The sequence below is a fragment of the Accipiter gentilis genome, chromosome 10, assembly GCF_929443795.1.
Source record: "Accipiter gentilis chromosome 10, bAccGen1.1, whole genome shotgun sequence".
Classification (NCBI taxonomy): domain Eukaryota; kingdom Metazoa; phylum Chordata; class Aves; order Accipitriformes; family Accipitridae; genus Astur; species Astur gentilis.
The window spans coordinates 17,729,293-17,741,720 of NC_064889.1; the positions used below are offsets into that span (position 1 = coordinate 17,729,293).

The 12,428-nt window shown below is 48.4% G+C and overlaps 1 protein-coding gene across 2 annotated transcripts in view; it reads left to right on the forward strand.

The window, feature by feature from the left end:
* NTRK3 (neurotrophic receptor tyrosine kinase 3) overlaps positions 1–12,428 on the forward strand; it is a 220,335-nt gene that overhangs the window by 52,688 nt on the left and 155,219 nt on the right. For both annotated transcript variants that reach the window (XM_049812839.1, XM_049812840.1), the window contains exons 4-5: positions 2,912–2,980; positions 10,365–10,522. In XM_049812839.1, coding sequence (XP_049668796.1) covers positions 2,912–2,980; positions 10,365–10,522 — 227 coding nt within the window. The remainder of the gene's footprint in view (positions 1–2,911; positions 2,981–10,364; positions 10,523–12,428) is intronic.

Here is a 12,428-nt window from a genome sequence, read left to right on the forward strand (position 1 = left end):
GCCTTGATTTCCCCCTGTCCTCCCTATTTATGCTCTACAAAACACTGGGAAACTCAGTGCACGCAGCCAAAGTTTGAGCACGGGGGGAACCTCATGAGTGCCAAACAGGAGTTACAAAGTGCTGGAGCTCAGAGCTTCACCTGTGGAGCTGTAATTTAATCTCTTTGTGTGCATGTACTGCGATACTGTCTCTAATTACACGATCACACGCTATCTTCCCCAGGAAACCTGCCCCATCCGGCAGGCGGGATGGATCTATTCTGGGGAGAAATCAGTGCTGTGCAGTGAGGTTTCTCTGTAGGAGCTCTCTATCTTTTGCAGCAGCAGTCAGCAGATGTACCCTTTGCGTGTGGAAACCCAAACCTCACTTTTGGAGTTTTTGTGACTGAAATGGTATATTTTTAATGTGTGTTTGTGTGCGGTCCCTTTCTGTCTCTGTGCTGAGATCAGGGACCTTTGCAAGAGTCCATTGCAAGGACCTTTCTGACATTTTAAACTGAGGTGTCTGTTCCCAACAACAAACACGTTTGTCCCTGTGTGTGTGTTCTGGCCAATCTGAAACAGAGCTGTTGGTGTGTGTTCCCCTGACCAGCCCTACAGAAGTTGATGGTCAGGTCGGTTTGGACACCGGCTTTGCCCTTGAGAGCCGAGTCTCCTGCCAGATGTGTGCAAGTGAAGGTCCATCTCCTGTTTGCCTAATACTTGCTGTGATCTGTTGTCTGAGGGGAAGAGGTGGTAGGCGTTGGTTTCCAGGGACTGCAGGAGATGAGAAGCGGGGCACATCTGCCTGGCAAAGCTCCTTGCATTAGTGAGGATGTTTCCTTTCTCCATCTCTCTGTGTCCTAAATTGTAATAACACGATCATGCTATTTTTGATTCCCTTATTTGCGTGGAAAGCCTGTTGTTTTTTCTCTTCTCTTTCAGAATCCAATTTTCTCCTGACATTTCTGCCTAATGTAGCAAAACATGACCTTTGAGAAAGGACATTCCAGCAAGATTCACTCCCTCCTCTGCATCTCTGCCTCTCTCCCACATCTTGCTGTCTCTCATGCATCCCCCTTTACGCTTCCTTCTTCTCCCTGGCTTGGGGGAGGGAGTTTACTGTCTTGCTTTTCAGTAGCAGCGAGCTTCTCCTTCCCCTCCTACTTTTCATCTGTCTTTGCAAAGTTTCCAGGTGCTCAGTGCTCCGGGGTGGATAAAAGAGGGATTTTTGCAACATTTCTTTCTCCTCCTGCTTAGCTTCACCTGCTATTTTTGCCACCTTTCTAAACTTTATTGAAGGCTGGAAGCATTTTGTCTACAGCCGTAGGAATGGTGGGATCTTAGTCATGTGAAATGAGGTACCTGTGGTTTGCCATGGTTTCCACAGCGGGATAGTCTGATGTGAAGCAGAGCCAGAATTTAATGATGCAGCACTGTGCCATCATGGAGTTTGGGCTTATTTTTCTGCCGGGCTCGTGGAGAGCCTTTGGGATGCTGGTTTGCTGTGTGAGCTGCAGCAGAGTTTTGAGCTTTGCAGCATCGCTTGGTAGCAGGTGGGACAGGACCAGAGTTGTTTTTCCCTTGTTGGTCCCTGGGCTGTGCCCTCTCCGCATTTGTCCAATGCGTGTCTGCCCTTGCTGCAACCTGGTGTGAGGCAACAAATGAACCTCTCATCCCAAATCCTCATGCATCAGACCTGCACTGGCAGGAGCCGTTCCAGGATTTGCTCTCTTGGTTTTAGCATGTTTCTGCAAATCAAACAAGGATTGTGGGCTGAGCCCAGCACAGCTGGGCTGACTGCTGTCACTTCTGTGCCGCCTTGTCCCATACCTCCTCTCTGGCCAGCTGAGGGTTTAATGAACCTCCAGGTGGTTCATGCCTCTGGCCCTTCATCACTCTTTCCAGTGAGCAAGGCAGAGGCAGGAGGGCATCTGCAGCCTTATGCTGAGCTGCCCTGCCTGCTCACAGCCCGCCCGGACACGTTCAGCAAAGGATGCGAAACAGCACCTCCTGTGTTTTCTGGAGGCCAGCATAGATATGGGAGGATTTAGGTTTCTGCCAGAGCTTGTGACCACCCATCCCTCTGCTTACCCCATGGGCTGGTTTCTCAGCTGGTGGCTCTAAGGCTGGCCAGGCATCCCCAGCAAGGCTGCCCGCTACAGAAAGTATTTTATTGCCATCTTCTAATGCCCTTAGAAACCTGGGGCTTTTCTCTTTCTGCTCACTCTGCCCCAAATGCATTTCTCCCTCTTGTTTTTACTTTGGTTGCTTTTACACTCTTTCATCCTCTCTGGCTTTCAGCTGAAAAGGTGATGTCTGCTGGGTTGCAAAGCTCTCCCAGGTAGATGAGGTTTATCTCTTTGCAAGTTTGGGCAGATGGAGAGAGGGATGGGGAGCTGTTGGCTGCTGTAGCAGTGGTACCTCTGGGTGCAGTCAACACACAGCCATACCAGGACACTTCAAGCACAGAGCTACTGCAGATCATACGGTAACACCTTGGATAATCATTGTGCTGTCATTTGAACCTGGCTGTTACTATTTTTAATGTGAAGTTTGTACTTAATTTTCTGTTCAAGTTATGAAATTAGACTTGTTCTTTCTGCTTATGGTTAGTTGAGCTCCAGTTTCATGGGCAAGAATCAAACATATCTTGCTCTGTTTGTGGTTTTTTTGTTTGTTTGTTTGTTTTTTCCCCCTCAATGTTGCAGCAGGATATAAACCATTTTCCCCTTTGGAAAAAAAAAAAAAAAAGTAAAATGAGAAACTTCCATTTGGGTTCATCCTCATTAAAATCTCTCATTATGAAATCTAAACTAGGGTCCTAAACTGCTTGATAGCTTCCCCATTGAGGAGGATGATGAGCTCTGTGGACACATACAGGAGGAATTACTTACCGTGACTACTTTTTTTTTTTCTTGTTAATTTTCAGAGACCTCTCTGGGAACCGGCTCACTACTCTGTCATGGCAACTCTTCCAGACCCTGCGACTCTTTGAACTGTAAGTCCTGCCCTGGAGGTATCTCCTGGGAGAAGAGGGGAGGCTGAGAGGAGGAACAGTTTCCAAATAGAGCTATTTTGAAGCCGGTGAATAATTACCTGAAACTCCAGTGGGCAGCACCATCCTTGGGAGGGTTTCCCTAGTATGGGAGCACCAGAGCAGAACTGCTTCTCTTCTAACTTCGCAGCAGCTGGCTAATTAATGTCAAGATGATGAACAAGTCATGCTTGGGGTAGTAAACGGTTGACTAACTCTGGGAACACATTAGAAACACTTACTAGGCCAGATTTTGAGTGAATCTTCTCAAATACTTGATCCTCATCTGTTGTAGGGTAGGGCTGACTGTTTTTCTTTAGCTGATGGACATGCTTTATAAGACACCCCTGCTTTTTAGGCGAATGTCTCCCTTGCTCTCTAGCAATCAAGGCACCTCCCAGCTCCGATGTGGATGAGATAGTGTCTCTCCTGGGGCACTGGTGGCCTTCATGCTGCTGAATTATTGATAGAGCATTCAGCACTGTGCTTGAAGAATAAGTGGACACGAAATCAATGGAGCGTTGCCCTGATGACCTGTTTTGTTGAATTTTAGAAATAGTTGTTTGGTGGGTATAAAAAAATATATATATGTAGGATTTGTCCCAGAGGATCCTGGGAAGCTCCATTCATCCTCACTGATGATCAATAGAGCTGTAAGCTAGAAGTGACTTATGAAAGAATAAAGACAGTCTTTCAAGTGGGAGTAAGTGTGTTATCACCGGTGTTACTGCAGTGTATTTTATTTCTGTCAAATTGTTAAATGAAAAATACTAATAGTGATATTAGAAAATAGAGAAACGCCCTTCTGATGGGGAATCTGGCTTGCAGAGTTAAAATGCTGAATTTGGAATTTGTCTCCTCGCTGATTGCAGCTCTAAATATTTTTCAAGCCTGGCTCAGGTTTCAAGTTTAATAGCATGAGTCATTTGTATTCTTAGACCTTTACTTATTGTCATTGTACTGTCTGGCAAAACTCAGATTGATGGTTGTTACCCAAGAGAGACCCAAGAATGGAGGAGCAAACGGGGCTGCAGTCCTGAGCTAGAGGCACTGGCAAGGCCTGGGGTAATGGTGAGCCTGCAGATTAATGGGAATACATCCAACGGGGCTTGTTTTTATGTGGCTTTGTTTCATCTGGTCATATTATGTTTCTTCAGGCCTGTCCCAGGTCTGCCAGGCCAAGTCAGGCTCAAAAGACCAATACCAAGCACAAAGGGAATTGAGATGCTGCTGTTTGGGCAGCAAAGTGTACTTGTCCCCACCTGATGAAGAATACATCTGTGTTGTTCTGCTATGGTGATCCTAACAGGGAAGCTGGTGTGATTGGGGTGGCTTTGGCTGGTGTCAGCAGAGTCACTTGGGGCCAGAGCTCTGCAGCCTGGCAAACAGGAAGGTTTGAGTTACTTGGCTCCAGTTGGGGTGGTGCTTAGGGTGGTTTTCTTGGAGATAACAAGCCCCAGTTGATGAAGGAAGTAATGCAGATAGAAATGTGGGAGATCGCGGGGCTGGTTGGTAGGAAGAAGTGATGGGGTGGGAAAGCAGCAGTGATGTGATGCATGGTGCCCACAGTGTCCTGTGGGGACGCTTGGCACCACATGGGGCTGAAGCCTGGGCCGGACCTCTCCTGCCATCATGCTGTGAAAGGGGTCTTGGCAAATGACCCCCCGGCACCAGCTTGTGATCAACTTAGACCTACAGATGTATGGCTCTGCAGGGTCTGGCTTGCTGTTGGCTGGGCTGGTCAAGTTTATTTTTTTCTGAAGAATTGCTTTGTCACTGGTGCTTCCTGACAAATGTTCCCCTCTGGGCTCCTTTTCAGTAAGGACCCTCCATCCATGTGAACACAGGTAGGACGGTCAGTACCAGAATAACATGACGATACTGTTCCCCCAAGCGTGATGGGAGAGGGATGTTTTAGCTGATACCCACTGGGATGCCAGTGTTAAATGGGGCAGGGGGATGCGCCTGCAGTGTCCTCCCTGGGGCCATGAAACTGTCCTGCTGGACTTTGTATTTGTTTGAGAGAAGAGAGAGTGGAGGCGGACCCTGAGCTATGGGCTCTCAATAATCATTCATGTAAAGATGTTGGGAATTAAGTTAAAAATGTATGTTTTCTACTGTGAGGTTGTCATGGTCCTGAGTACTAGAAGGATGAGACCCGTTGATGAGGAAAAGCAAATCTCCAAGGTTGGGAGAAATTAGTAATGGATGCACAAAAGTGGGAAATATTGTATTTTTTTTAGAAATGCAGAGGATGGGTGAGTAGAAGACAGTTTTTTGGCACACTGAGCTCCAAGAAGGCTTCCAGAATCTGGAAAGGAGACAGAATACATGGCCCACGTAAAGTGAGTGTGAAGCACTGGTGAAAGCTAGAAAGGGAGTTGCAGACTGACAGCAGCCAAGGACTTGAAGCTGAGCCAAAACTCTCGGGAAAGAAAGAAAGCGGGAAGCAGCAGAGACTGATGCAGAGGCAGCAAGCCCGAGGAAGGCAGGCTGAGCAGCAGCACTTGTGCATGGCTGTGGAGAGACCAGAAGACCCCAGGGACACAGAGATGCTGGCAAGAGTCTGCTCTTCTCAAAAGGGTTAGGTCTACGGGGAGGTCTGGTGGGCCAAGCGGGTGCAGGTCTGCAGTGGTTCGCCAGAGGCACCTCCTATTGCATACCAGTGCCCCAGTGCTACCAAGTGATCATGGATCCAGAGGGACGATAGTCATCAAAGGCAAAACCGTGACTTGCAACGAGGGAGCTTGGAGCAGTGGAGCATGCGGGGAGGGAAGCGATGGGAGGATTGTCTCCAGGAGAGTGTTGGGAGGAGAGAAACTACAACTGATGTGACATGGAGATTGCCAGAGAACACGAGACCTGACAAACCCACTCACAGTGAACACAGAGGATGAAAGAACTGGTGACTAATTTGAAGATTATGCCATGCTATGAGACCAGGCAGGTGGATGGGAACTTGGGGCTTGAAACAGCTGCCTGGCTGCATTCAAGGCATCTCAAGCTCTGGGAGATGGTATTGCTTTAAAACAGAGTTTCTTTTCTTGTTCGGCAGAGCTGAGCTTTCCCCTGCTGACTCACTGAAGAAGGGATGGCAAAAATGAGGCACACTTCCAAAGAATATTATCTCTTTCTCTTCCTGGCCAGAAGCAAGGCTTGGAATTGTTTCCAGTAACTCCAACCCTAATTCCCACAGCACAGGCTGACCTTGACTGGCGAGGCTCAAGCTAATGCGTGCACAGCTCTCCTAAGTCTGAAGCTGAGTGTGCACAGGGAAGCATCTGACACATGCAACAGCTCATAAACATTGGACTTAGAGCCTTTCTTATCCAGAAGTCACAGCTGGTTTCCTCTGTCATGTCCTTGGCTTCCTTTGTCATGTCCTCAGAGAGCTTAGGGCTGACATTTCAAGAAATTCCTTCCCGGAAAGACCTAAGACTCTGGATCCAATTACATCTTTAGCTGTATAAAACCTTGTAGTCCTGAACATCTTGCTGCTCTACCCGGCCCATCAGCATTTCTAATACCAGCAGTCCCTGCCAGCTTGCCCTGCAGCAGATTTCTGCAATGCTATAGCAAGAGGCTTTGGTGGGGATGGGGCACAGCAGCATCTCCGTTAATGTTGAGTCCAACTTAACATCATCTGTGCCTCTAGCTTAAAAACTTATTGCCGCCAACAGTCACACTAATAGAGTTGTAGCTAGACAGTGGGTACTTGCCTGCTCTCTGCATTAGCTAATCCAGCCGTCAGACGCCACGTGTCGCTCCCTGAGTTCTTCCCTTTCTATTCCATCCCTTTCTGGCAGGGATTTGGAAATAACAGTTCTGACTGGACCGCCAAGAGAAGCCCTGGTTCTGGGAAATAAATAGAAATGAAAAAGAAAAATAGATTTTGTTCTCTCTCTGCTGGGTGCTCTTTGGTTCTCAAACTTAGGGAAGCGGTCTCAGTCCCGAGGTAGGAGAGTGTCTTAATTGCAAGGGTATGAAACCTTGGCAGCAGTTTTATGTGAATCAAAACAGACAGGAGAAGCATGGCAAGGATCTCCACAGCCCTCTGAGAGGCTTTAGCAGCAGACAGCTTTGTTTTAGCTGTGGGGAGGCATGGGGCAGGGCATGCGTCTCATTTAGCTGCGTAGCCTGAAAAAAAATCTGTTCCGTTTACATGTGAAGTCCTCTCTGTCCCAGTATGTACTGGAATGCTGATGGCATCCCTCTCCCACACTGGTCCACCCTGGTGTAGGTTGTCCAGGCAGTTTTGGGAGGCAGTGGGTACAGTTTTCTGTGGGGAGCAAAGCTGGGCTCAGCTAGGCACTTTCAGCATCGCTGTCTCCGAAGAGTTGACTTGGTGCCCGCATTGCTCTAGGGTTTCAACTCTGTCATTGTCCCCTTGAATGACAGTGCAGGGCTTGATTGTCCCAATTTTCCTCAGCTCCAAACACAAGCCCTGCCGTGTGCCCGCTTCATGAAGGAGCTGTGCCCAGAGCACACCCTGCTGCAAGCCTCTGTTTGCCTGGGGCTGGTGGATAGCTCTGGCTTGTGCGGAGGTTTGGTCCCTTTTTGTGCCAACTCCTCCACGCAGAGAGCAGCTCTGCTTGTGCAGAGAGAGCCCAGCTTACTTGTGGCTGTGGTACTTGCTATTTCTCACAGGCATTTTCAGTTTTAACGAGGCCTTCGGAAGGTGTGGGAGTGTGCACGGCTCCTGAGCGCCTGTAACCAAGCGATGCTGTGGCAACATTTCCAGGCTAAGGCTACGTGCGAAAAGTGCCCCTTGGGTTTACTTGTCCTCTCCGGGAGTAAGCTGTGCTGGATTCGTCTCACGAGAAGGAGCCCCTGGCTTTAATTCTCACTGTGGTGCTGCTGCACCCATTAAGCACATGGCAGCACTGAAGACCTCTTTGCTCTCCTGCTGTGCCTTTCAGCACCAGTTTTTGTTCTTCCTGCTGTGATGGGAGACGTCTCTGCAGCACATGGTGATGTCTTCTGGCCTGACAGTGGGTTTTGGCCAAAGGGCACCTTGTGGTCCCTGAGATGCTCCTCCTCCTTGCAGAGAAGGGAAGGTGCATTTATCTCAGCAAGCAGAGGGTCATAGGTAGTGGAGATGTGTTACAGCAGTTGTGGGAAGAAGAGCTAGAAGGAGCTGCAGCTCCTAATGATCCCTGCAATGGATGTGGTCTGAGGAGACAAAGGGAGGTCCAGGTTTTTGGGCAGGTGCAGGACAGTGTGAGCATGGAAATCCCCACCCGTGTCTTTGGAGAACTGGCTGGCAGGGCAGGCACCAAGCAAGGAGGGAGGGCATCTCCTGCAGGTCAAGAGCACTTTTGCAACGTGTCTTAGGGAAAATGGGTGTACACATCTGGGTCCCTTTCACCCGCAGTGCCATGCCACGTGCTGGTGGCACTTGGCACATCCAGCTCGTGATGGGAGTTAATTTGTGCAAAAGGCCCTGTGGGGGTCTCGATTAGAGCAGGTTACATCACTGATGTTGGGGCAGGTCATGAGCAAGTTCTGCCCTCAAGCCTGCTGCTCCTGCATTATTCATAGGCCTTTATGAATTAGCAATGGGCTAGAAAGGCTGCTGTCTATTACTTACAGAGCTGCCCTTAAATGCTAGGGCAGCGGCTGTTCCTAGCAGCCTCGTTTCGTGGGATTATTTGCAGCGGAGCAGAATTTCTCCCCTGTTGCCTCTGAGCTCCCCCAGCTCCCTGCTGGGTCCCAGGTTACAACTCCGGTTACCCAATCTGAAGTTAGCTAAGTCCATGGCTCTTATCCACATGCCATACCATGACGTTGGGAGAATCCTGAGGAGAACGTGGCTGTGCTGAAGAGTACCATGCAGTACCCATCATAGCAAGCAGTGAATGCCTCGTAACTCGAATCCCACAAAGTCACTGCACTAATCTGCGCTGGTCTGTTAAATTTAGTGCTTTGGCCTTTGAGTTGCTTGTCTGAGCCTTGTACCTGTGTTGCAAAGGTTTACGTACTTTGGATGGGAAAGAAATGAACTAAAGAAAAGCCACAGAGTGAAGTTTAACTCGGTGTTTGTTCTTAAAAAAAAAAAAAAGTCAGATGGCATCTTGTTCTATGAAAAGATTCAAAGTGGCATCACTAGGGTTCAGGTTTAACACACTTGTGTGCTACCAGAAGATCCCTTATCCTCCTCCTCCTTTTGCAGTACTGTATTGACAAAATACCACCTGCATATGTTTGGAAGGTTGTTTCTAAATCCTGTTGGTTGGTGGAATTAATTTTGTAAAAGCAAGCACGAATGTTGCAATAACACATGGAACAGACCAGAAAAACGGTTTCTCTGGTGTGACAGAGTCATCTAGGCAACCTGTGAAGCAATGGTTTGACCTTTGGAGATGCCCTTCTGCTTTGGGGTGACTGAGCTCACCTTTTGCAGTGCTGGCTCCTCTGCTCCCTACTTTCTCCTGCTTCACGGTTACCTGGGGAGATATTTTGTTTGTTCAGGCTCTATCTGCTGTTTTGCTCAAGTTATTGTTGCAACCCACGTTGATAAGAGTCTGTCCTCACTGAGCACTGGGCTCTCCTCTCTGCTGGGACCTGCCCTCCTCACATCTCCACAGAGAGCTGCAGGGCTTTAAAAATGTAAATGAAATGGTTAATAGGTTGGAAAATCAATTATAATAAACATTCCTGGTATATAAACTATGTGTAAGTGTGTTTTAAATGAAGTACATTAAAGACAGTACTTTTTTCCATTTCTCCTGGCCAGGTCAGCAGGGTCTCGGTGCAGTGCTGTTTGATTTGATTAAAATGCATGATACCCTGCACATTAGCTTGTGTCCAGGGTCACCAGGAGGCTGTGGTCATTCAAGGTACTCACGAGAAGAGCTGCCAGCTTCACTGGGCACTTGTGGGGGCTGGAGGTGCGCTTTGCCCGGCAGGGTCTTGGACCCCCACTGAAGTGGGCTTTGAAGATGTGAATCAATATTTTAGGGCAGTGTGGAGCTGCCTGCTCCTTTGCTGAGGGGTGAATGTTTTGGGTGTCTGGATGACTGTGGGACCGAGCTGCAGATATGCAGATCTTGCGGTGAAAGCCGTTGCACGTATCCATGTGCTGCCCTGGGAGATGTAAAACTGTGCGTGTGTGTGTGAAGAAGACTGTGTGGATGTTTAACCTCTGTCTCTCTGGAGGCAGAAGAGACTTGAATAAGGAGTGCCGGAAGATCCCAGGCAGATAACACAGAGGAGATTCTCTCTTAGCTCTGAAGGGCCCCTTGCATCTGCATGGTGGCTGTCCTCCTCAGGGAGCCTGGAGCCAGGCGATGGTCCTGCTCATCCTTCCCCACCCCACCATCCTTTCTCATGCTCTCTCTGCCTGCAGGAGACTAGAGAGGAACCTTTTTAACTGCAGCTGCGACATCCGCTGGATCCAGCTCTGGCAGGAGAAGGGCGAGGCGAACCTGCAGTACCAGGAGCTCTACTGCATGAACATGGATGCAGCCATCATCCCGTTGCAGGAGATGAACATCACCCAGTGTGGTAAGGACTCCTGGGGCTGGGCACGAGGGAGGCCAGGAGGGTGCTGGGAGGGAGTCCTGTCCTATCTGGTTCAACCATTTGCTTGGGGAACCTGGTGTAGCAGAATCCCACCATGTGGTCGAGAATGAGATGATTGAAACTGATTGGAGTAGTTTATGAATTAAAAATAGACTATCTACGTAAATGTGGGGCTGCTGTTTCTGTATGTGTGAAGGTATTGGGTGATTTGGGGCTGTTGTTGGGTGATTGTCATGCTGTTGCTTGACAAAGTGTCTGTGATGAGTCTATGTGATGTCTTGAAAAGAGATATGTTTCATGTTGTTCTTCCTCTGTCTAATAAATCCTAGAAACAGCATATTGTTAAAAGACATTGCTACTGTATCTTTCGTAATTACTCTTAGGAAATACATGTCTCTATTCATTTTCTTTTGTTTTATTTTTTCAATTGAAAGCCCGTATCTGTAGGGAAGAAGGCAGGAGTGACTTTATATCTCTTTCTGTTTCCTGCTGATGTTTAAAAGAGTCTAGTGGCCCCAGGAGCAACATGAGGCATGTTCAATAGTTATCCCATTTTCCTTCACCTTGTTCGCACATCAGCTGCCTGTTCGGTGTCAGTTTTTGCTCTGCTCTTGCCATTACTGGCAAGCATCCCTTGCAGAGTAAGGGGAAGGAGGTGTACCTTCAGCAGAACAATTAAACTGTCTATATGCAAGTAGCTGTCAAACTCGTGGGCTGAAAAAAGGAGGAAACCCATAGGTTTTCTTTTTCTGATGATTGTCCTCTGTTCTAGGAATTCAGGTTTATTTCTTGTAGCAGTAGTAGACAAACAGCACGCACATTTGGATTTGCATGACTTCCCCCCACCCCCAAGTTCACGATGTCCCTTTATTAAGCTCTGGAAATTGGCCAAAGCGTGCCTGCACGTGGATGAACAAAAAAGATTTGAGAGTGCTGTAATTTCCTCCCAACATGGGAAGAATAATCTGCAAGGATTAGAGGGGAAAAAAAAAAAAATCCTTAGGGATCAGGGACAGGGAGTAGAGGTGACTCCATCAATGGTGGTATTAGACTCTAGGGGACAGCAGGGTACTGATTTGGGAACACAAATGTGCTGGTGTGCAGGGTGAGCACCTCCTCTGACCTGGAAGGGCAGGGAGCCACATTGATCTGCTTTCCTCCAGAGGAGAGTCTTTCTGTTCAAGCATTAAGATGACTCAAGGGATGTTGTAACAACACCCCATTTGTCTTTGTCCTTTGGTGCTGAGGGCTGGCGTGACTTGGTGTGGCCATATTTGATACTACCTCAACCTGGAGAGTTGATATGTGTCCCTCCCACGTCCCTCTCCACTGATTCCTGCCACCTATGCAGCTTTGCCAGGCCTTGACCGCTGCCTCCTTTCTTCTGGCATCCCCCAAATCAGTACAATATTGCTTCCCTCTTGGTGTCACTCCTTGATGGCAATGACAGGAGGTGTATCCCCATCCATGGCTCTGGGTTGGCGTGATGCTGCTGCTGCCCTATGATGGCAGGGGACCACTGGTCCGTTCCCCCCTGCCCTGCCTACCCCGTTTGACTCTACAAACAACCCAGAAACCGTCCCCTATGCAAGAAGGCTGTTTGCCCTTCCTCTTGCAACCAGCGTTGTTTTGTTTTATGTTGCAAGGATATTTGGCGCCTGTGGCTGCAAGTAAGGAAGTGGTGTAAATCAGAGCCGCCATAAATCAGTGAATCTCTCTGCCACTACCAAGGAAGAACAAGGGCACCTTTTATTAGGAGAGCTGCAGTTAATATGAGGACACATCCTTGGTCATCTTCTCTTGATTGTTATAAATTAGAGGGATGTTTTCCTCAGCTGGAGTGCTAGGTGCTCTGTGCCTTCTCCCTGGAGGTGGGAACACTTTGGAT